The 24,020-nt window shown below is 44.7% G+C and overlaps 1 protein-coding gene across 2 annotated transcripts in view; it reads left to right on the forward strand.

The window, feature by feature from the left end:
* Positions 1-24,020, forward strand: part of oxsr1b (oxidative stress responsive kinase 1b) — a 257,293-nt gene that overhangs the window by 193,480 nt on the left and 39,793 nt on the right. For both annotated transcript variants that reach the window (XR_015078974.1, XM_085992508.1), the window contains exon 12: positions 14,651-14,686. Coding sequence is in view for 1 of the 2 variants with exons in the window: in XM_085992508.1 (XP_085848634.1) it covers positions 14,651-14,686 (36 nt within the window). In the remaining variant the exon portion in view is untranslated. The remainder of the gene's footprint in view (positions 1-14,650; positions 14,687-24,020) is intronic.

A 24,020-nucleotide genomic window follows, 5' to 3' on the forward strand; every position in this document is an offset into this window, starting at 1 on the left:
TTCGAATAGAATCTTCTGCGTCCTTCGGGCATTTTCTTACGTTAAAGGTGCTATATAAATGCAAGTTGTGGTCCACCCGGGCTGACAGATTGGGCTTTAATTTAATATTTCGTCTGAAAAATGGCACTTCTCGCAATGCAGCACTCCCTCATTACTGCACTGAAGTGCCAGCCTAGATTGTGTGCTCATGTCCTGGAGTGGGGCTTGAAACCACAATCTTCTGACTCCGAGGCAAGTGTGCTACATATTACAAATAAACACTATGGGCTACAAATACGTTATAGCCAAGGAATGGGCAGTGCTTAGACTAAAAATGGTTAAGTAGCGCCAGGTGAAAATCGTCTAGACTGCACGCAAAATTCATCCTCACTCCTCATTAAAAGGATTGCAGTCATGATTCTGGTCTAAAAATCCAAGCTCATTGGCATTACACTGAAAAGGCAGACCAATATCGGGTGTAGCTCAAACTTAAGTAGTAATTGCCACAGGCTTTTTTCACTACTTAAGGGGAGGTTCATTGATACTGCAGCACCTCATTCTCAGCATTGTTGGGTGTGCAGCTGCCCCACCAACCATAACCATAAGAATAAGGACAAGGATAAGGAGCAGTTATTTACAAATCCTGATGGCAGATTGCCGCCCCACGGAGAGAGCCCAGAGGTTTTCCGATGAAGCTTTGGAGGCATTGGTTTTAACGGTGGAGAGAAGGTGGGCAGTCCTGTACCAACTGGCAGGAGGCCCTCACCACAAGTCTGCCGGACTCTGTGGAGGGATGTGGCACACCACGTCACGGGCAGCACTGTGCTCCCCAGGTCCCACCCAGTGCAGGAGGAAGTTTAACGAGCTCACACGAGTGGTCCGGGTGAGTGAAAGCTTCAAGAAATGCTATGTACCACAAGCTTCACACACTGCTCAATGCTCCATACCGCCAGCACACTCCCACCAACAATCTCTACCTAGCAATACTCACACCTTGCACACAATGACAGCTATTCAACCATGACAGGCACAAGGGTCATTAGTTATTAGAATTCATGTAATATGTGTGATATATTTATAGATACATTTATTAATTGTTTTTGGAATATTTTGTGGGGGTTCTCATTTCAGCTTTGCGCCCAGGAGGACACTGTGATATTGTGTGAGACAGGGATGGTATGATGGGGATGTGGTGAGCAATGGGGATCTGTGGTTTCAGTCATTCGAATTGCAGTCTGATGTGCCGGTCACGGGCAGCCCGTCCAGAAGGCCGAATGTCTCGCTGCCTCCCCCTTCCCTCCTGTTCCTCGTCCTCTTCCTCCTTGTTATCCTCATCTTCCTCTGCCTCGTCGTCCTCCTGAGGTCCTGCAATCCTTGCTGGCAAGGGCTGCGCTCTCATGATGGCCAAGTTGTGGAGCGTGTAGCAGACCGCCACGAAATGGGACGCCCGCTCTGGCGAGTACTAGACAGCTCCTCCCGAGCGGTCAAGGCAGCGGAACCATTCCTTCAATAAGCCAATGGTCTGCTCGATGATGTTCCTGGTGGCAGCATAGCTCTCATTATGAGTGTTGGGCATGAGGGTTGGGGTTGCAGAGGGGAGTCATGAGCCAGGTGGAGAACGGATAGCCTTGGTCTCCGAGCAGCCGCCCTCAAGCTTGACATGGTGGCTGGAAGAGGTCTGGCGCAGGATGAAGGCATTATGGCTGCTGCCAGGATAACGGGAATTGACATTGACATCTGTGGTCGCACATTAAGTGAGTGAGTTTTTAGCAAGTGTTGTACTTTGAAGCCTTTCAAAAATAATGAGGGAGTTTTGAACTTGCCAGAACACTCCCTGATACCTACAAACCTTGAAATGACGAAGGAAAACTCTTCCAGTAGCAGGAACTAGCACACAGCCACTTAAACTTCAAAACCCTGAGAGGTGCGAGTGATTAGTAAAGATCCCTTTAAATAGCGTCACTGCAGCTGGCTTCCTGCTGCTGCACACCACTTGAAGCTGTCGTTGCTTTCTCCAGCTGGTAAGTACCTTGGCTAAAACGAAGTTGGGAGATCGGCCATCCAGTGAGCGTTGCACACTCACTGACTTTGCGATCTCTATCACAATGAGTTCCCTGGCGATCGAGGTTACCGGCTGCGCTTCGGGCACCACCGATGTGGCGTGCGGTGCTGGAACCAGCATCAGCTGTCGTCACAGCTGTCAATGGCACTTTAGCACCATCTCCTGGTGCACCACATGAATTTCTTCCCCTATGAATCCTGGAAATATGAAATAAAAGCAGAAATTGTTAGAAATGGACAGCAGATCTATTACATCTGAAAGAGAAGAGATATGTTCACCTTTTGGGTGTGATCTTTATCACTTGGCTTGTTCTGATGGAAGGTCTCTCCCAAAATGTTAACCTTTTCTTTTTCAGATATTGATCTAGCTGCTGTGTATTTCCAGCACTTTCTCTAAAGGTGGGAAATGTACATATATTAAGCTTTTTCTTTGCAGGCCAAAATGGTCAATACTGTAACAAACCATAGTGCAATCAAATTCGAGAGGGAACTGGATACTAGTTAGATAAGGGGGTATGTGTAATGTATCCCCATGTTCCAAATACATTTTTCAATAAAACATTAGCAGTAGGAGCCAAAACAGTAAAACTATTTAATCTCTGCTCATTCGGCAGTAAAATAGTCAAACTGCAGAGCAAACCGAGCAATTGCATGAGGTGGTTTAGTTTAATTGAAGATGTGTTTTGTGCATGGTTTTTTTCCAAAACAAAAATGGTTAAATTACGAGGACAGGTTAGAGTCATAGAGTAATACAGCACGGATAGAGGCCCTTCGGCCCATCGTGTCCGCGCCGGCCATCAAGCCCTGTCTAATCTAATCCCATATTCCAGCATTTGGCCCGTAGCCTTGTATGCTATGGCATTTCAAGTGCACATCCAAATGCTTCTTAAATGTTGTGAGGGTTTCTGCCTCCACAACCCTTTCAGGCAGTGAGTTCCAGACTCCAACCACCCTCTGGGTGAAAAAGTTCTTTCTCAAATCCCCTCTAAACCTCCCGCCCTTTACCTTGAATCTATGCCCCCTAGTTATTGACCCCTCTACTAAGGGAAAAAGCTCCTCGGCATCCATCCTATCTATGCCCCTCATAATTTTGTACACCTCAATCATGTCCCCCCTCAGCCTCCTCTGCTCCAAGGAAAACAAACCCAATCTGCCCAGTCTCTCTTCATAGCTGAAGCGCTCCAGCCCTGGTAACATCCTGGTGAACCTCCTCTGCACCCTCTCCAACGCGATCACATCCTTCCTGTAGTGTGGCGACCAGAACTGCACACAGTATTCCAGCTGTGGCCTAACCAGTGTTTTATACAGCTCCATCATAACCTCCTTGCTCTTATATTCAATGCCTCGGCTAATGAAGGCAAGTATCCCATATGCCTTTTTTAACACCTTATCCACCTGTTCCGCCGCCTTCAGGGATCTGTGTACTTGCACACCCAGATCCCTCTGACCCTCCGTCTTGCCTGGGGTCTTTCCATTCATTGTGTATTCCTTTGCCTTGTTAGTCCCCCCCAAAGTGCATCACCTCGCACTTTTCCGGGTTAAATTCCATTTGCCACTGTTCCGCCCATCTGACCAACCCATCTATATCGTCCTGCAGACTGAGGCTACCCTCCTTGCTATTTACCACCCTACCAATTTTTGTATCATCCGCGAACTTACTGATCATACCCTTTACATTCATATCCAAGTCATTAATGTAGACCACAAACAGCAAGGGACCCAGCACCGATCCCTGTGGTACCCCACTGGCCACAGGCTTCCAGTCACAAAAACAACCTTCGACCATCACCCTCTGCCTTCTGCCACTAAGCCAGTTTTGTATCCAATGTGCCAAGGTACCCTGGATTCCATGGGCTCTTACCTTCTTGACCAGTCTCCTGTGCGGGACTTTATCGAAGGCCTTACTGAAATCCATGTATACCACATCCACTGTGTTACCCTCATCCACACACCTAGTCACCCCCTCAAAAAATTCAATCAAATTAGTCAGACATGATCTTCCCTTGACAAAGCCATGTTGACTATCCCTGATTAATCCTTGCCTCTCCAAGTGGAGACAATACCTCCTCCCTCTCGATGTTAATATGTTCGAGCATATCACAGTCCCCCCCGCCCTATTTCTATGTCTACATCGTCCTTCTCCATAGTGAAAACAGATGCAAAAAATTCATTTAGAACCCCTCCTACATCTTCCGGCTCCACACACAGATTGCCACTTTTGTCCCTAATGGGCCCTATTTTTTCCCTAGTTATCCTCTTACCCTTAATATACTTATAAAACATCTTCGGATTTTCCTTTATTTTGCTCGCCAGTGTTATTTCATGGCCCCTCTTTGATCTCCTAATTTCTTTTTTAAGTATCCCCCTGCACTTTTTGTACTCCTCTAGGGCTTCCTCCGTCTTTAGCCTTTTGTATCTGCCAAAAGCCCTCCTTTTTTTCCTAATCCATTCTCGTATATCCCCTGACATCCAAGGTTCCCTGTGGTTTTTGGAACCACCCTTGACCTTTACGGGAACATGTTGCCATTGTATGATCTCAATCTCCCTTCTGAAAGCCTCCCATTGCTCCGATGCGGATTTTCCTACAAGTAGCTGATCCCAGTCCATTTTGGCCAGATCCTGCCTTATCCTATTAAAATCGGCCTTCCCCCAATTTAGAACCTTTATTTCCGGCCCATCCCTGTCCTTTTCCATGACCACCTTAAATCTTACCATATTATGGTCACTATCACCAAAGTGCTCACCTACTAGCACTTTTTCCACTTGGCCGGCCACATTCCCTAGAATTAGGTCCAGTACCGCCCCCTCTCTTGTAGGACTTTCTACATGCTGGCTCAAAAAGCTCTCCTGGATGCACTTTAAGAATTCTACACCCTCTGAGCCTTTCACACTCTGACTATCCCAGTTAATATTGGGGAAGTTGAAATCCCCCATTATTATTACCCTATTATTTGCACATTTCTCTGAGATTTGCCTACATATCTGTTCCTCTATCTCCCCCTGACTGTTTGGAGGCCTATAGTACACTCCCAGCAAAGTGCTTGCCCCCTTTTTGTTTTTAAGCTCCACCCATATGGCCTCATTAGAGGAACCTGCTAATATATCATCCCTCCTTACTGCAGTAATTGACTCCTTAATTAATATTGCGACACCCCCTCCTTATACCTCCCCCTCTGTCTCGCCTGAAGATTCTGTACCCCGGAATATTGAGCTGCCAGTCTTGCCCTTCCCTCAACCATGTCTCCGTGATAGCAACAATATCATACCCCCATGTGTTTATCAACACCTTCAGTTCATCCACCTTATTTGCAAGACTCCTTGCATTAAAATAGATGCCATCCAGCCTTGCCCTTATATATTTGCCCTGTCTACCAAGCTGACAGGTTTCTTTCTCTATAATTGGCAGCACACCCCCCCCCGTTTCAGCTCCCCTCTGTATCCCATCCCCCTGCCAAGTTAGTTTAAACCCCCCCCCCCCCCCCAACAGTGCTAGCAAACCTCCCCGCAAGGATATTTGTCCCGCTCTGGTTCAGGTGCAACCCGTCCGACTTGTACAAGTCCCACCTTTCCCAGAAGCAGGCCCAGTGATCCAGGAAAGTAAAACCCTCCCCCCTACACCAACTCTTTAGCCACGCATTCATCTGCTCTATCCTCCCATTCCTATACTTACTAGCACGTGGCACTGGGAGTAATCCAGAGATTACAACCTTTGAGGTCCTGCTCTTTAATCTGTTACCTAGCTCCCTAAATTCTTGATGCAGGACCTCATCCCTCTTTTTACCTATGTCGTTGGTACCAATGTGGACCACGACCACTGGCTGTTCACCCTCCCCCTCCAGAATGCCCTGCAGCCGCTCAGTGACATAAACTTTGGTTGTATTCCCCTGAGTTTAGATGGTTGAGGGGTGATCTAATTGAGGTGTTTAAAATAATAAATAGATTAGACAGAGTAAATACAGAGAAGCGATTTCCTCTGGTGGGGGAATCCAGCACAAGTGGGTGTAATCTTAAAATTAGAGCTAGGCCACTGAGTGAAATCAGGAAGCACTTTTACACCAAGTGAAGTGGAAATGTGGAACACTCTTCTCCCAAAAAGGCTATGGATTCCAGGGACAACTGAAACTTTCAGTTCTGAGTGATTGTTTTTTTATTATGTAAGGGTATCAAACAGCCAACTTGTGCACAGCAAGGCCTCACAAACAGCAATATGATAACTTTAGTGATGTTGATGGAGGAATAAATATTGGCTGGGACACCAGGGAGAATTCCCCAGCTCTTCTAATCGTGCCATGGAATCTTTTACGTCTACCTGAGAGGGCAGACAGGGACTCCACTTAACATCCGACAGCGCAGCAATCCCTCAGTACTGCACTGGAGTGTCAGCCTAGTTTTTGTGCTCCACTCTCTGGAGTGGAACTTGAACCCACGACCTTCCGACTCAGAGGCGAGAGTGCTACCAACTGAGCCACGGCTACACCCAAAGTGGTGGTGGGCCTTCTCCTTGAATGGCTGCAGTCCGCGTGATATTCTTTGTAGCAGGTTGATACAACTGAGTGGCTTGCTAGGCCACTTCAGAGTGCAGTTAAGGGTCAACCATGTTGGTGTGAGACTGGAGTCACATATAGGACAGACCAGGTAATTTAAAGTTTTATATTTAATTTGAAACAGACTTGCGGAAGGCACGTAGTTAGAACATTTTGTTGTGTTTGGCCTTCTGTAATTTTTGGTACTTCTTCATCTGTGTTACCGAAATAAACACAGACTTCAAAAGGTTCTGTCTGATGGGGCTTTTGTAAATTAAACCTGAAACCAGGATCTCTATCTGTGGTGTATGTAACTTGTTCCACCTTAAGAGAACTTAAGCCTGTTCCACCTTAAGAGATGTACTACTTTCTCTGGCTGCTGTATACGGTAATACCGGTGGTGACCACACCGGTATATAAGTGCTGTGTAGTAATTTGCTGGGTAGTACAGCCCTAACCTCCGAATAGTAAAGACCTATTGAAAAGTTATTCTTGTAGTCTGTGTCAGTAATTGACCTTAAATATAACTGGAACACACAGACTTAACAGTGGCGACGAGTCCGATCTTACCCTGCGGCAGTTTACATCCACGGCAGCTTCGCCCTCAGAACGGGCGTCGAGAAGAGGCATCCACCCTCATCATCCTGCTGAACAGCACGTCGCACGGGAGGCATCGAGGACCCGGAGTGAAGAAGAGAAATTCTGAACTCGAAGCCCCCATCAGCGGCAGACAGCTATCTTCCTTCTACCACGGTGGTGGGTAAGCCAATCAGCGAAAGTTGGCTGTAGCGAAGGGGAGGGAAGACGGAGGGAAGATGGAGGAAAGAGGGCGGTGAAATCGACTGCGGCCGGTGAAAAGGGCCGGGCCGCATTCGGGCCGAAAGGCGCAGCGACTGGGGCAGCTGAAGGCGCGAGAGCCGCGGTGAATTCGAACGCAGCGGGTGCACATAACCGGGCTGCAAGAAGGGCTGCGAGGCGCGACGGCAGGGAAGCGCGAATGCCCACGGGAACCGCGGTGGAGTAGAAGCAGCGTCGGGGGAGTTGTTAACCACTGGGGAGGCGAGACCGGCAGCAGCACAGCAATCGCCATTGCAGCCAGCGGGTGAAGAAGACGCGTGCGGGAAAGACCGCCAAGCGCGGGGAAGCCGCCATTTTGGAAGAAAAAAAAATTGCAAAGATGCCTAAACATGGGAACATTAATACTTTTGATAGCGACATCGAAGATTGGACCACGTATGTAGAACGCATAGAAGTTTATTGTAGAGCAAATAAGATACCAGATGGGGAGAAAGCACTAACCTTATTAAACTTAATGGGTGCGAAGACATACGGGCAATTGAAACACCTTCTATCACCAGAGAAACCGGCGGATAAGACTTTCGCGGATATTGTTACCATCCTGAAAAATCATTTAAGCCCCACGCCGCTGATGCTAGCGGAACGATTTAAATTTTACAGCAGAAAGCAGCTGAAAGATGAAAGCAATGCTGAATTTTTAATTGAATTGCGTAAGCTAGCAAAGTACTGTCAGTTTGGAACAGGACTAACATGCGCTAAGAGATAAATTTGTGTGTGGATTGTTAAAAGAAGAGACACAAAAGCGACTGCTTGAGGAGAATGAGCTGACGCTTGATAAAGCTGTCGCTATGGCAGCATCGCACGAAGCCGCAGCGAAAGGCATGGCGGTAATGCAGCTACGGTCACCGGAACTCGGCACAAATCAAATGGTCTTGGGTACAGTAAAATGTTATCGTTGTGGAAAGACAACGCACGATCAGAACCAGTGCTGGTTCAAAAATAAGGAATGCAGAAAATGTGGCAGGCTTGGTCACATAGCTAAAGTATGCCGGTCAGGAGAGAAGACCAGCAACAAAAAGTCACCGCAGGGAAAGTACAGAAAGGTACACAAGGTGACAGAGAACAGTTCGAACGAACAGAAGTCAGATTCAGACGCCAGCAGTAATGAACTGGGTAGTCTAAGAGTACACAATGTTGGTAATGAAGCAGACCTCCAAACAATCTGGGTCACACTTCAGATAGCAGGAGTCCAAGTGAAGATGGAATTGGACACTGGATCGGCATTGACGGTCATGAATAAGAAAGATTACAAAAGGTTATTCCAACATATTCCCCTACGGGATACGGAGATTGTATTGAAAACATACACGGGGCAAAGAGTATACCCCATCGGAAAGATAGAGGTAAAGGTGGTCCACAAGGGCAAAGAAAGCCGAGGAATGGACTTATGTGCTACCTGAAGGAGGTCCACCACTACTGGGACGGGAGTGGATTAGAAAAATGAATATGGACTGGCATTCCTTAAAAGCGCTAACGGTAGATGCCAGGGAAACAGATGTCAAACCTAAACGATTGTCCAGAATATTGGACGATGCTAAAGAGGTGTTCCAGCAGGGACTGGGAACACTGAGAGGAATTACGGCAAACCTCAAGATTGAAGAACATGCACAACCAAAATTTTTCAAAGCCAGACCGGTACCCTATGCGATACGACCTGCTGTGGAAGCGCAGCTGGAAGCGCTAGAACGTTCAGGAGTACTGTCTAAGGTAGACTGGAGTGAGTGGACTACGCCCATTGTTCCCGTGATGAAACGTCCTTCGAGCAACAAGCCGGGAGAACCAGGGAAGGTTCGCATCTGTGGAGATTTCAAGATCACTGTTAATCCGGTGCTTCACACGGTGCAGTATCCGCTTCCGCGGATTGAGGATATCTTCGCTTCATTGTCGGGCGGGAAACACTTCTGGCGCAGGCGTACTTACAGATGGAAGTTGAGGAAGTCACACGCCAGTACCTCACGATCAACACGCATAGAGGCTTGTACCGGTATAATAGACTGGTTTTTGGAGTGGCATCGGCTCCAGCAATTTGGCAGAGGGCCATGGAGCAGGTATTACAGGGAATTCCAGGCACACAATGTTACCTGGACGATATTCTGATTACAGGAGATGGTGACGAGGAACACCTCGTAAATTTGGAACTGGTGCTCATCAGATTGAAAGAATATGGACTTCGAGTTAATCGGCAGAAATGTGAGTTCTTTCAGAAGCGGATCTCGTACTGTGGCCATGTCATTGACCAGGAGGGACTTCATAAGTCTCCTGACAAGATCGAAGCGGTTGTGAAGGCTCCCGCTCCGGTTAATGTATCTCAGTTGAGGTCGTTCCTAGGATTGATTAACTATTACCATAAGTTTCTGCCAAATTTATCCACGGTACTGCACCCGCTGAACGCTCTTTTGCAGAAGGGAGTACCATGGGAGTGGAGCGAGGACTGTAAGAAGGCCTTTCGCAAAAGCAAGGAATTGATAACCTCAGAGGAAGTGTTGGCTCACTTCAACCCAACACTGCCTATTCGTTTGGCTTGTGATGCTTCTCCATATGGTATTGGGGCAGTACTCTCACACAAGTTGCCAAATGGCACGGAGAGGCCAGTCGCGTTCGCATCCAGACCATTGACCTCCGCTGAGCGCAACTATGCTCAGATAGATAGGGAGGCTCTCAGCCTTGTGTGGGGAGTAAAGAAGTTTAATTATTACCTGCAGGGCCAAAAGTTTACGCTTCTGACAGACCATCAGCCGTTGGTATCCATTTTTAACCCTAAGAAGGGTGTGTCGGTGATGACAGCACAGAGACGCCAGAGATGGTCCCTTTTCCTAGGGGCACATCAATATCAGATAGAATTCAAAGGTACAAAGCAGCATGGTAATGCTGATGGGCTGTCGCGCCTGCCACTACCTGAAGAAGAGGAGACAACGAAGGTTGACCCTGTTGAGTTATTTCACTCGACCATCATCGAGTGTTTACCAGTCACCAATGCAAGTATTGAAAGAGAAACCAGGAACGACCCGACACTGTCCCGAGTCTGCGAGGTGACAGTGAAGGGATGGCCAGCACATGGTGATTCTCTGTTACCGGCATTCTCGGCAAGACGAGACCAGCTGTCCGTCTGTCAAGGAACATTGATGTATGGAACGAGAGTGATTATTCCTCCTAAGTTAAGGGAAAGAGTTCTAAAGGAACTGCATGAAGGTCATCTGGGGGCAGTCAAGATGAAAAGCCTTGCTAGGGCTTGTGTGGTGGCCGGGTATCGACCAACAGATAGAGGAGCTGACGAAAAGCTGCTCAGGGTGCCAAAAAGTGCAAAATGCACCTCCGATTGCACCGCTGCATCCATAGGAATGGCCTTCAGCCCCATGGCAACGCGTACATATTGACTTTGCTGGTCCATTCATGGACTCCATGTTTCTAATTGCGGTGGACGCACATTCTAAATGGCCAGAAGCGATCAAGATGACTACCACTACTTCAGAAAAGACAATTGCGGTGTTAAGAACGATATTCGCAAGGAACGGATTGCCAGAACAAATATGTTCTGACAACGGACCACAGTTCGTGTCAGAAGAATTCCAAAAATTCATGAAGAATGGGGTGAAACATTATACCTCTGCCCCATATCATCCGGCTACAAATGGGTTGGCCGAGAGATTTGTACAAACATTCAAAAAGGCAATAAAGGCCATGAGCGAAGATCAGATTCCACAACATAAGGTGGACAAGTTTCTACTGGCATATCGAAACGCCGCTCATGCAGTGACAAACCAAAGTCCTGCCATGATGTTTTAGAACAGGAGGTTGCGGTCCAGGTTGGACTTGTTAAAACCAAATGTGCGGAGGGAAGTTGAAAACCAACAGTTCCAGCATATAAATAACAAGACCACTCGGAGTTTCGAGGTAGGACAACCAGTGTTGGCCAGGGACTATGGAAACGAGAAATGGCAATCCGGAACAATTCGGGCCAGACAAGGACCCCTGATGTACACGGTAGATGTTGGTAAAAATGTAATACGGCGTCATGCTGACCAACTGGCAGAATCGAGAACAAGGGTCGAACCCATGGTTACGACAGAGACAACCGTGGAAGAAGTTAGTGAACCTGAAGCATCTACCTCGGCAGTGAATGTACCTGATGATGATGTCCAAGACATGAGACCAACTAGAGGAGTCACCTCAGCAACAAGAATCAGAGACCCCTGAAAGGCGTTATCCAACTCGAATCAGGAGGCCTCCTGAGAGACTGAACCTTTGAACTGTTTCTACATGAAGTTGTATATGTATATATGTTATGTTATGTTAAATGGGGATATAACTGTTAAGCTAAAAAGGGAGGATTGTGGTGTATGTAACTTGTTCCACCTTAAGAGAACTTAAACCTGTTCCACCTTAACAGATGTACTACTTTCTCTGGCTGCTGTATACGGTAATACCGGTGGTGACCACACCGGTATATAAGTGCTGTGTAGTAATTTGCTGGGTAGTGCAGCCCTAACCTCCGAATAGTAAAGACCTATTGAAAAGTTATTCTTGTAGTCTGTGTCAGTAATTGACCTTAAATATAACTGGAACACACAGACTTAACACTATCAATAAAAATTAAAGCACACTGAGTGGATGGGGAAATTTGGGGCTTCTGTGGTGCTTAGACTGCACATCAGTTTCAGCTGATTGGTCAGGTTTGTGCAGCAGAGAACCTTGTTTGGTCTGGTCCCAGGCAGTCTGGGTGCGTGAGATGTTGAGAAGCCCTCTCCCCTTTCTCTCTGGAAACTGTGAAGAAAAACAATGAGGTGCATTGAGAGAGGGAGAGGGCACAGAGTGATACGATTAGGAGGGGTTAAGAGAAATCAAAGGATGGGCCTGTTCAATCTTGCTGCTCTGTCTGGGATGTACCTGTTTGTAAAACTGCTTAGGATTTCCCAATCCCAGCCCAGTCACATCAGTTTCTGCATAGGAGTTAAAAGCACTTTGTTACATAACCTATTTTCTGCTCTGTTCTGACTCTGCCTTCATCCCTCCTTTGATTGACTGCCAACTCTGTTCCTTCCCCTAATTCTGTATCTCTATCTATTTCATGCTGAATTGATGTTTTCCTATTATTTTTTCCTCCTTTCTTTTGCCATATATTGTGATGAATCAATTCTCCACCCCTCTCCTTGTGTAGGACTCTGTTTCTCCCCTCCCCTCCCATCTTGCTTCCAAAGCCTTGTCCCACTGAGCAATCTGGGCTGGGTTCCAGGCCTAGGCTGTGAATGGCATTGAGCAGTCATTGGGCCCTTTGATTAGAGTTACCCAATCTTCACTACTCTAGTGTCAGCTGTGGCTCAGTGGGTGGCACACTCACCTCTGAGTCAGAAGGTTGTGGATTCAAGTCCCACTCCAGGGACTTGAGCACAAAGCTAGACTGACAGTCCAGTGCAGTGCTGAGGGAGTGCTGCTCTGTCGGAAGTGCCGTTAAACCAAGGCCCTGTCTGCGCGCTCAGGTGGACGTAAAAGATCCCATGGCCCTATTTTAAAGAAGAGCAGGGGAGTTATCCCTGGTGTCCTGGCCAATATTTATCCCTCAAATCAACATAACAAAAACAGATTATCTGGTCATTATCACACTGCTGTTTGTGGGCGCTTGCTGTGCGCAAATTGGTTGCCACGTTTCCCACATTACAACAGTGACTACCTCCAAAAAAGTACTTAATTGGCAGTAAAGCGCTTTGAGACGTCAGGTGGTCGTGAAAGGCGCTATATAAATGGAAGTCTTTCTTCTCCTCTGTGCATCTTAGCCTGACCAGGTGAATTGGCAGTGGCTTAAACCTAGGCACAAGAAATGAGTCCTGAGTGACTCCTGAGACATTGGAAAAGATGCAAAAAAGATTCACATGGATGATACCAGAACTGAGTATATACTTATCAGGAAAGGCTGAACTGGCTTGGGCTCTATTCTCCAGAAAAGAGACAGCTGAGGGGTTAATAGGTCTTCAGAAGTCAGTAATAAATCCAATAGGGAATTCAGGAGAAGCAGCTTTACTCAGAGTGGTGAAAATGTGGAACATGGAGTAGTTGAGGCAAATAGCATAGTTGCATTTAAGGGGAAGCTGGATAAGCATGAGGGAGAAAGGAATAGAAGATTATGCTGATAGGGTTGGATGAAGAGGGGTGGGTGGAGACTCATGTGGAGCATTAATGCCGGCATAGACCAGTTGGGTTGAATCGCCTGTTTCTGTGCTGTAGGCTTGATGTAAAGGTGGATAAATAGAGTTGAAGTACAGATCACCCATGATCTAATTGAATGGCGGAACAGGCTTCAGGGGCTGTATGGTCTTCCTATATTCCTATTCTTAAGTACTGACACTTTTTCGCTTCTGGAACATCATTACTGGTGGAAATTCATCTTTGTTTAAAGGAATTCTCCATTTAAAAAAAAAAAAAAAAAAAAAAAAAAAAATTATTGGGATGTGGGCGTCGCTGGTAAGGTCGGCATTTGTTGCCCTTCAGAAGCTGGTGGTGGGCTGCCGCCTTGAACCGCTGCAGTCTGTGTGCATCCGATTTTATACTCGTTCCTTTCTAGCAGAAATAAAAAGCTGGGTGTTTTTTTTGCAAGCACCTTTGGAAGCAGCAGTCTTTTACGCATACTTTCAACAACAACAATACCAACAACATGCAATTATATAGCAGCCCTCACATAGAAAAACATCTTGGAGTACTTCACAGGGAGAGGCCAACCAGTAGGGAAGGAGAAATCAATTGAACGCATGGTTGAAGGGAGCGGTTTTTAAGTTACTTAGAGTGGAGTGGGGTAGCAAGGTTCTGGGAGGAAAGAGCGGGGAAAAGTGTCTCCAAGATCTCTGGTGCGGTGGAAGGACCAGAAGCAGTGCAGGCTGGGATATGATTGGTGAAGATTGCTGTGAAGCGAGGAGGGATTTCCCTAACTCCTTTTTAAAAAAAAAAAAAAAAAGTTAACTACTTTAAGCTGTCAAAAAGAACACAAAATGCTGGCAATGAACAGCATATGAAAGAGAAAGATGTGTTAATATTTTGGGTATAAGCTTTTTTAAGAGGCCTGTGTCTTTTTAATCCCTTCTAAGATGTAAGGTTGGCACCACTTATTTAACTTAATACCAGTGGCTTTTTTTATATTATGTTTGTATCTGTATAATCTTTTATAGTTATCTTGCTGATGTTGAATTTATAAATGTACTTGTGCATTTAATTCACTTACTTTTTACCCCCCTCTTTCTCAACAGTCCCCCCGAGTGAAAGAGTCTCCACAGGGTCCAGAAGTGAGTGTGAGATTTTTTTTTCTACTTGTTCTTGGGATGTGGATAACGTTGGCAAGGCTGTGTTTATTGCCCATTCCTAGTTGACCGGAAAGATGGTGATGGGCCTTCTCCTTGATCTGTTCCAGTCCTTGTGGTGATGGACACACAATGGTGTTAGGGAGGGAATGTCAGGATTTTGAGCCAGTGATGAAAGAATGCCGATATATGTCTAAAGTACGTCGCTTGGAGGGGAATTTGGAGATGATGGTATCCCCACAACATTGCTGCTATTGCCCTTCTGTGATGTAGGTTATGGGATGGAAGTTCTGTTGAAGTAAACTTGGTGAGTTGCTGCAGTGCATCCTGTAGATTGTACATATTGCAGCCACAGTGCACCAGTGGTGGAGGGAGTTCACATCAAGTCCAGTGGCAGGAATGTCGATCAAGCGAACTGCACTATCAGTATCTATGTGTTTAATATTTGGAAGGAATTGTTAAAAACTAAACTTTTTTCAGTGTGATAATTTAAATAATTTATTAATATAAAAAGATTACTGATGACATTGTTGAGGAAACTGGTTGGGAGAGAGGGTGTCTGAGTTCTACTTTTCATAATGTCTATAGTGAGAAGACCATTCGGCCCATCAAACTTGCTCCATCCTGAGTCTATGTATCTCAAACTTCCCCCCAAAATTAAACAGTGCTGTTAATATCTCTAAGCTTTGATTCCCTTTCTCAACAGAAGTTTTGAAGTAGCTGTCTTGACTTGTGTAGTTGTTGTAATGACTAACCAGTAAGGAAGCATATGATCAGCTCTTTTATACTGTGGTGTTGAATTATTCTTCCCAACTAATTCTCTTCATGTTACAAACCCTCCCTGTTTAATGTCCCATGTGTATTACATAAGAACATAAGTAGCAGGAGCAGGCCATATGGCCCCTCGGGCCTGCTCCGTCATTCAATAGGATCATGGCTGATCCGAACCTAGACTCACGTCCACTTCCCTGCCCTCTCCCCGTAACCCCTAATTCCCTTATCAGCTAGGAAACTGTATCTCCGTTTTAAATTTATTTAATGTCGCAGCTTCCACAGCTCTCTGGGGTAGCAAATTCCATAGATTTACTACCCTCTGAGTGAAGAAGTTTCTCCTCATCTCAGTTTTGAAACGGCAGCCCCTTATTCTAAGATTATGCCCCCTAGTTCTAGTCTCGCCCATCAGTGGAAACATCCTCCCCGCATCCACCCGATCAAGCCCCCTCACAATCTTATATGTTTCGATAAGATCGCCTCTCATTCTTCTGAACTCCAATGAGTAGAGGCCCAACCTACTCGACCTTTCCTCATAAGTCAACCCCCTCATCTCCGGAATAACCAAGTGAACCTTCTCTGAACTGCCTCGAGAGCAAATATATCTTTTCTTAAATATGGAAACCAAAACTGTACGCAGTACTCCAGGTGTGGCCTCACCAGTACCCTGTATAACTGAAGCAAGACTTCCCTGCTTTTATACTCCATCCCCCTTGCAATAAAAGCCAAGATTCCATTGGCCTTCCTGATCACCTGCTGTACCTGCATACTAACCTTCTGTGTTTCATGCACCAGGACCCCCAGATCCCTTTGTACTGTAGCACTTTGCAGTTTCTCTCCATTTAGATAATAACTTGCTCTTTGATTTTTTCTGCCAAAGTGCATAACCTCACACTTTCTAACATTATATTCCATCTGCCAAATTTCTGCCCACTCACTTAGCCTGTCTATGTCCTTTTGCAGGTTTTTTTATGTCCTCCTCTTACTGCTTTCCCTCCCATCTTTGTATCATCGGCAAACTTGGATATGTTGCACTCGGTCCCCTCCTCCAAATCGTTAATATAGATTGTAAAGAGTTGGGGTCCCAGCACTGACCCCTGCGGAACACCACTAGTTACTGATTGCCAACCCGAGAACGAACCATTTATTCCAACTCTCTGTTTTCTGTTAGATAGCCAATCTTCCACCCATGCCAGTATAATACCCCCAATCCTGTGATTTTTTTTTTTATCTTGTGCAGTAATCTTTTGTGTGGCACCTTGTCAAATGCCTTTTGGAAGTCCAAATACACCACATCCACTGGTTCCCCTTTATCCACCCTGTTTGTTACGTCCTCAAAGAATTCGAGCAAATTTGTCAAACATGACTTCCCCTTCATAAAATCATGCTGACTCTGTCCGATTAAATTATGCTTATCCAAATGTCCTGTTACTGCTTCCTTAATAATGAACTCCAACATTTTACCAACCACAGATGTTAGGCTAACTGGTCTATAGTTTCCAGCCTTTTGTCTATCTCCCTTTTTAAATAAGGGCATTACATTAGCAGTTTTCCAATCTGCTGGGACCTTTCCTGAATCCAGGAAGTTTTGGAAAATTACCACCAATGCATCCGCAATCCCTACCGCTACTTCTCTCAAGACCCTAGGATGTAAGCCATCAGGTCCAGGGGATTAATCCGCCTTAAGTCCCATTATCTTACTGAGTACCATCTCCTTAGTGATTTTAATCGTGTTTAGCTCCTCCCCTCCCCCCCCCCCCCCCCCCATTGCCCCCTGTTTGTCCAGTGTTGGGATATTTTTAGTGTCCTCTACTGTAAAGACTGATACAAAATATTTGTTCAGCGTTTCTGCCATCTCCATGTTCCCCACCACTAATTTCCTGGTCTCGTCCTCTAAGGGACCAGCATTCACTTTAGCCACCCTTTTTCTTTTTATATAACTGTAGAAACTCTTGCTATCTGTTTTTATATTTTTTGCTAGTTTACTTTCATAATCTATCTTCCCTTTCTTAATTAATCTTTTAGTTATTCTTTGCTGGCTTTTAAATGCTTCCCAATCTTCTATCCTCCCACTAGATTTGGCTACTTTATATGCCCTTGTTTTCAGTCGGATACTATCCTTTATTACTCAGCCACAGATGGCTGTCTTTTCTTTTATGCCCCTTTTTCCTCAGTGGAATATATTTTTCTTGAAAGTTGTGAAATATCTCCTTGAATGTACACCACTGCTCATGTACTGTCTTACACTGTAATCTATTTTCCCAGTCCACTTTAGTCAACTCTGCTCTTATACCTTCATAGTCTCCTTTTGCTTTATTGCTTTATAAATTGGTTGTGCTTTTAAGCAAGACCATAATCATTATGGAGCAGCAATGAACAAAGCAAACATAAAACACTCTGAGCTATATTGCTAAATCAATAGAGTGCAAGTTGGCGGATATTATGCTCAAACTGCAGTGTTCTCTGATCAGACTGCCTGTGTACTGTGTTCATTTTTGGTCACTGGTGCACGAGAGCCATTCAAGTCAAGGAGATGGTACAGAGAAGAATCACAAGGCTGATCCCCAGGGTCAGACTACTGCTTTGAGGAAATATTACATAGGATTGCATAGGATATACGGCACAGCGACAGGCCATTCGGCCCAACCAGTCCACGCCGGCGTTTATGCTCCACTCGAGCTTCCTCCCGTCTTTCCTCTACTAAATCTATCAGCATAACCCTCTATTCCCTTCTCCCTCATATGCTTGTCTAGCCTCCCCTTAAATGCATCTATACTTTTTGCTTCAACCACTCCCTGTGGTAGCGAGTTCCACATTCTCACCACTCTTTGGGTAAAGAATTCCCTATTGGATGTCTTGGTGACTATCTTATATTGATGGCCTCTAGTTATGCTCTTCCAATTCAATTCAATTCAAATCGCTTTATTGGCATGACGAGGTGCATCTTATGTTGCCAAATCATCGGAAAACATTCATGGTTGAACACATAAATACAGATCTATCCATACAGTGTATAAACAAATATATCCCTGAGTGTATAAATATACATTCATATAATTTGTATATACTCTTTTTTTCTTATATTTAGTGGTTGTCCCTCTCTTTATGGCAAGCTGTAACATCGTGTGCCGCTAAGGTTACACAATTTCTCTCTTCTCCTAGTAGGTATGGGAGTTTTTGGTCGTCATTCAAATTTCTGAATTCCGGGCATATTTTTGTGAATTTTGGGTAGAAATTCTCCTTTATGCCCTGATATTTTCTACAAGCTGTGAGGAAGTGCATCTCTGTCTCCACCACTCCCTGACTGCAGTGAGAGCATATCCTGTCCTCTCTTGGTAGCCGGGTCTGCCTGTGTCTACCTTTTTCGATCGCCAGGCTATGTCCCCACAAGTGGAAACATTCTCTCTCTATCCACTCTATCAAAACCTTTCATAATTTTAAAGACCTCTATCAAGAGAACAGAGACCCAGCCTGTTCATCCTTTCCTGATATGTATACCCTCGCATTTCTGGTATCATCCTTGTAAATCTTCTCTGCACCATCTACAGTGCCTTTACATCCTTTTTTATAATATGGCGACCAGAACTGTACGCAGTTCTCTAAGTATGGTCTAATCAAGGTTCGATACAGGTTTAGCATAATTTCCCTATTTTTCAATTCTATACCTCCTAGAAATAAACCCTAGTGTTTGGTTTGCTTTTTTATGGCCTTGCTAACCTGTGTCACAACTTTTAATGATTTGTGTATTTGTACTCCGAGATCCCTTTTTTCCTCTACCTCACCCAGACTCTCACCCTCCAAGTAATAAGTGACTTCCCTATTCTTCCTACCAAAATGTAATACCTCACATTTATCTGTTGAACTTCATTTGCCAATTATATGCCCATTCTGCAAGTTTATTAATGTCCTCCTGTAATTTGTTGCAGTCCTCCTCAGTATTGACTATACCCCTCCCCTGCAATTTGGTATCATTTGCAAATTTAGAAATTGTTTTTAATTCCAAAGTCTAAATCATTAATATAAATTGTGAACAGCAGTGGTCCCAGCACTGATCCTTGTGGAACACCACTACCCACCTTCTGCCACTGTGAACAGCTACCATTTACCCCTACTGTCTGCTTTCTGTCTTGAAGCCAGCCAGCAATCCATTCTGCTACTTGTCCCCTTACTCCGCATTCTCTGACCTTGTTCATCAGTCTATTATGGGGTACCTTATTGAAGGCCTTTTAAAAATCTAGATAAATTGCATCATCTGCATTACCATTGTCTACTCTCTGTACCTCTTCAAAAATTCAATGAGGTTAGTCAAGCAAGACTTTCCCTTTTGAAATCCATGCTGACTATTCATTACTATGTTTTTGGTTTCTAGATGTTCTATTTTCTCCTTCAGTAGCGATTCCATTATTTTCCTACTACCGATGTTAAGCTGACTGGTCTATAATTCCCTGGACATGTTCTATCCCCTTTCTTAAATATATAGGTATTAGGTTAGCTACCTGCCAGTCATCTGGCACTACACCTTTTTCTAATGAATTATTAAATATGTGTAGTAATGCCTCTGCTATCTCTTCCCCAGATTCTTTTAAAATGCGTGGATGTAATTCATCCGGACCAGGGATTTTATCCTGAGTTTGATTTGTTTATTTAATATATCCTGTCTTTTTATTTTAAATGCACTTATCTCATTACTAATCTCATCATCCAATGTCATGTCCACCTGTTCTATCTCCCTGGTAAATACTGAAGCGAAATAATGATTTAATATTTCTGCCATCTCCCTATTGTTACCTGTCTATCCTTTAATGGCCCTAGTCCCATCCCAACCTTCCCTTTTTTATTGATGTGCCTGTAAAATATTTTACTATTTTTTGTTTTATGTTCCTTGATAATTTAATTTCATAGTTCCTCTTTGCCTTCCTAATTGCATTTTGACTTCTCTCCTAATCTCTTTTTGTATTCTCCCTTATGCCCTCCCCTGCTGTCTATGTACTTAATGTATGCCTCTTTCCTTACCCCCAATTGTTCCCTTATGGCTTTATTCATCCATGGAGTCTCATTAGTGTTTAGTTTCTTCTTTCCTTTTAGTGGAATATATTCCTGCATTCTGTTGAACACCGTTTTAAATGTTTCCCATTGCTGTTCTGCTTCATTGTTTGCCAATATTGTTGCCCATTTATTTTCCCAAGTTCTATTCTCAGCCCCTCAATCAACTTTTCTCCAATCTATTACCCTGGTTTTCATCATACTTATGTCCTTCTCAATTATCATAAAGCGTATTATATTCACAGAATCCCCACAGTGCAGATAGAGGCCATTTCGGCCCATCGAGCCTGCACCGACACACATCCCACCCTATCCCCGTAACCCCACGTATTTAATCCCCTAACACTAAGGGTCAATTTATCATAGCCAGCCAAATCAACCTAACCCGCACATCTTTGGACTGTGGGAGGAAACCGGAGCACCCGGAGGAAACCCACGCAGACACAGGGAGAATGTGCAAACTCCACACAGACAGTCACCCGAGGCCAGATTTGAACCCGGGTCCCTGGCGCTGTGAGGCAACAGTGCTAACCACTATGCCACTGTGCCCCCGTGGTCACTATTGCCTAGATGTTCCCCAACTTTTACTTCTCTTATCTGCTCTGGTTCATTCCCCATAACTAGATCCAATAGCGAATCCTCCCTTGTAGGGCTTTTTACATATTGGGTTAGAAAGGAGTCCTGTACACATTGTAGGAACTCCATTCCCTTATCCCCTTTACCTACCTCTTCAGTCCAATTAATATCGGGGTAGTTGAAATCCCCCATGATGATTATTCTATGTTTTTTCATTTCCCTAAATTGTCTGCATATTTCTTCCTCTACCTCCCTTCCACTATTAGGTGGTCTGTAGACTACACCTATTAGTGTGATTGATCCTTTATTGACTTTTATCTCTATCCATATGGATTCTACTTTTCTCTTGCTGATAGATGCGTCACTTTTTTCTACTGCCGTTATGTTATCCCTAATAAGTACAGCTACTCCACCTCCCCTTTTTCCCTGTCTAACTTTTCTAAATATGTTTTGCCCTGCAACGTTTAATTCCCAGTCCTGATTTTTCAGTAGTCATGTCTCAGTAATCCCTGCTATGTCTGGTTCCTCACAACGCATGATTGACTCCAGCTCCCCTGTTTTATTACGGACACTGTGCATTGCTGTACAGACAGTTTAACTCATTTTTAATAGGATTTCCTCTCTTTATATTTAACCATCTGTTTAGACTCCTGTTCTAGAAGTCTATTTAGTCCCTGACCATCAGTGTCCTCTTAGTTTATTCTTTCCTTTGCTCTCTTTTCCTGTTTTGTTTACAATTAGTCTGGTTGTGTTTCTTGTAGATCCCTCGCCGGAAAGATTTGCGATGGAGACATCTCCTGCAGACGTGTTCGCTCGGGACAGTCTCGCCGTCCATAAACTCCCACATACTGCAGTCCAGACACATAACCTGCCCTATCTTAGTCTAGCCTTATTTTGTTTATTTATTTTATTAGTTAAAGTCTTTATTCAACAATTATTTATAGTTATATTAATTAGTTTTACTAGTTAAGCTATAAATTTAATACAGTACTTTGTATTTCCCGCACCTAGTTTAAACCACTGTCCTAGGTAAGGGAGATTTTAAAAAACCTTAATACTCACCAACCAATCACCTACCTGCTGTCCTGTGACATCACTCCTTGTTTTTTTGGAAATCGTCGGAAGGTTCGGCCGCCGCTGATACCGCCTCCAATTAGTTTGGCGCTTTCTGGTCTCCCACTGTTTTAAGCATCGCTGCCGCTGATACCACCTCCAATTAGGTGGTATTAGCCAAATATTAGAGAAATTTGGGCTCTTCAGCCTTGAAAGGAAGTAAATATGAGGGAACCAGATGGTGGTATAGAAGAGATAAGTGGGAAAAGTAAATCTGGAACATTACTACAAATTAAACCATGAAAGTAAGACAAAAGTCATACGTTCAAAGTAATGAAAGGCCAATATGGGACTGACTTCAGGAAGCTGTCCTTCACACAGTGATCAACATGTGGAAAGAAGCTCCAGGAGCATCAGTGATGGCAAAAACCTTAAATTGGTTTAAGATTTGATAGAGGAGTTCAAAATCATGATGGGTCTAGATAGAGAGAAACTGTTCCCATCGGCAGAAGGGTCGAGAACCAGAGGGCACAGATTTAAGGTGATTGGCAAAAGAACTGATGGCGACATGAGGAAAAACTTTTCCGCAGCGAGTGGTTAGGATCTGGAATGCACTGCCTGAAAGAGTGATGGAGGCAGACTCAATTGTGGCTTTCAAAAGGGAATTGGATAAGTACCTGAAGGAAAAAAAATTGCAGGGCTCCAGGGAAAGGGCGAGGTAGTGGGATTAGCTGAAGTGCTCTTGCAGAGAGCCAGCTTGGGCTCAACAGGCCGAATGGCTTCCTTCTGCGCTGTAAACGTTATATGTTTCTACGATTCCAAGATGAAGGACCAATATTCATGGTGCAGAACATCGCCCAGGTTGAAAACAGTAAATGGGAACACAAGGCAAATCAGGAAGTAATTGGTTTGTTATATAAAATCACAAAAGTATAGTTGACTGTTGCCTGGCATGCTGTTGCTGTTTCCCCTCACCTGTGTTGTAGAATTCACTCCCTCTGGTGGAAGAAGGCTGGGCAGGCAATGTTGGAAGCAAAGTTATCTCACCGAAAGGGTTTTGTTAATACTGTGCTTTGAAAGTTGCAATAAATGTGCTTTCTATTACTAAAGAGGGCAGGCAGGGTTTAGTTGGGATCGAGAATGGAGATCATTCAGAGAGAAGTTAATTTCTTGCTGGATGTCCTCTCCTCCCTCCCTGTCTGTTGTAATCGTCCACACTTCAGAAGCCCAGTTAAGCACTGCAGTTGCTGTAATTTTTCTGTTCGGACAAAGCAGTCCTGCATACTATTAGAAAACACTGCAGCATGCAACAGAGTCTTTGGCATGTAGTGAAGTACCTTGAAGGGGGGCAGGTAGAGAATTTTACAGATCTCCTCCCAACCCCCAGATGCATGTTGCTGAGCAACAGGAAATCAGTCCTGAATTAGGAAAGAGCTAGCATCGATTCCTGACCGGCAAAAAAAAAAATTGGCCCTTAGTGTTAGGGGGGATTAAATACGTGGGGTTACGGGGATAGGGCTTGGGTGGGATGGCTGTCGGTGTAGGGACCGGGTGCTAGGGTTTGGATGATCAGCCATGATCTCGTTGGATGGCGGAGCAGGCTCGAAGGGCCGAATGGCCTACTCCTGCTCCTATCTTCTATGTTTCTATAAAAAAGGAGGGAGCTGTACATTCAGTAGCCAGTGCTGGTTGTGATGGTGAAGGGAGGAGTTGGAGCATGAACACAGTGGCTGGGTGGTGGATTAGGTCTCCAGCCAGCAGGTTGATTCATTTACCTACACAGAAGAAAAGGTTAAATGTCCATGCTACTGTACATAATGGAATAACTGCCACTACCATCTGTCTCCATAACCTTCCACCCCTGCATCCTCCGAGT

The sequence above is a fragment of the Somniosus microcephalus genome, chromosome 7 (genome assembly GCF_052327205.1).
Source record: "Somniosus microcephalus isolate GS21.2 chromosome 7, FLI_Smic_1.0, whole genome shotgun sequence".
Taxonomy (NCBI): domain Eukaryota; kingdom Metazoa; phylum Chordata; class Chondrichthyes; order Squaliformes; family Somniosidae; genus Somniosus; species Somniosus microcephalus.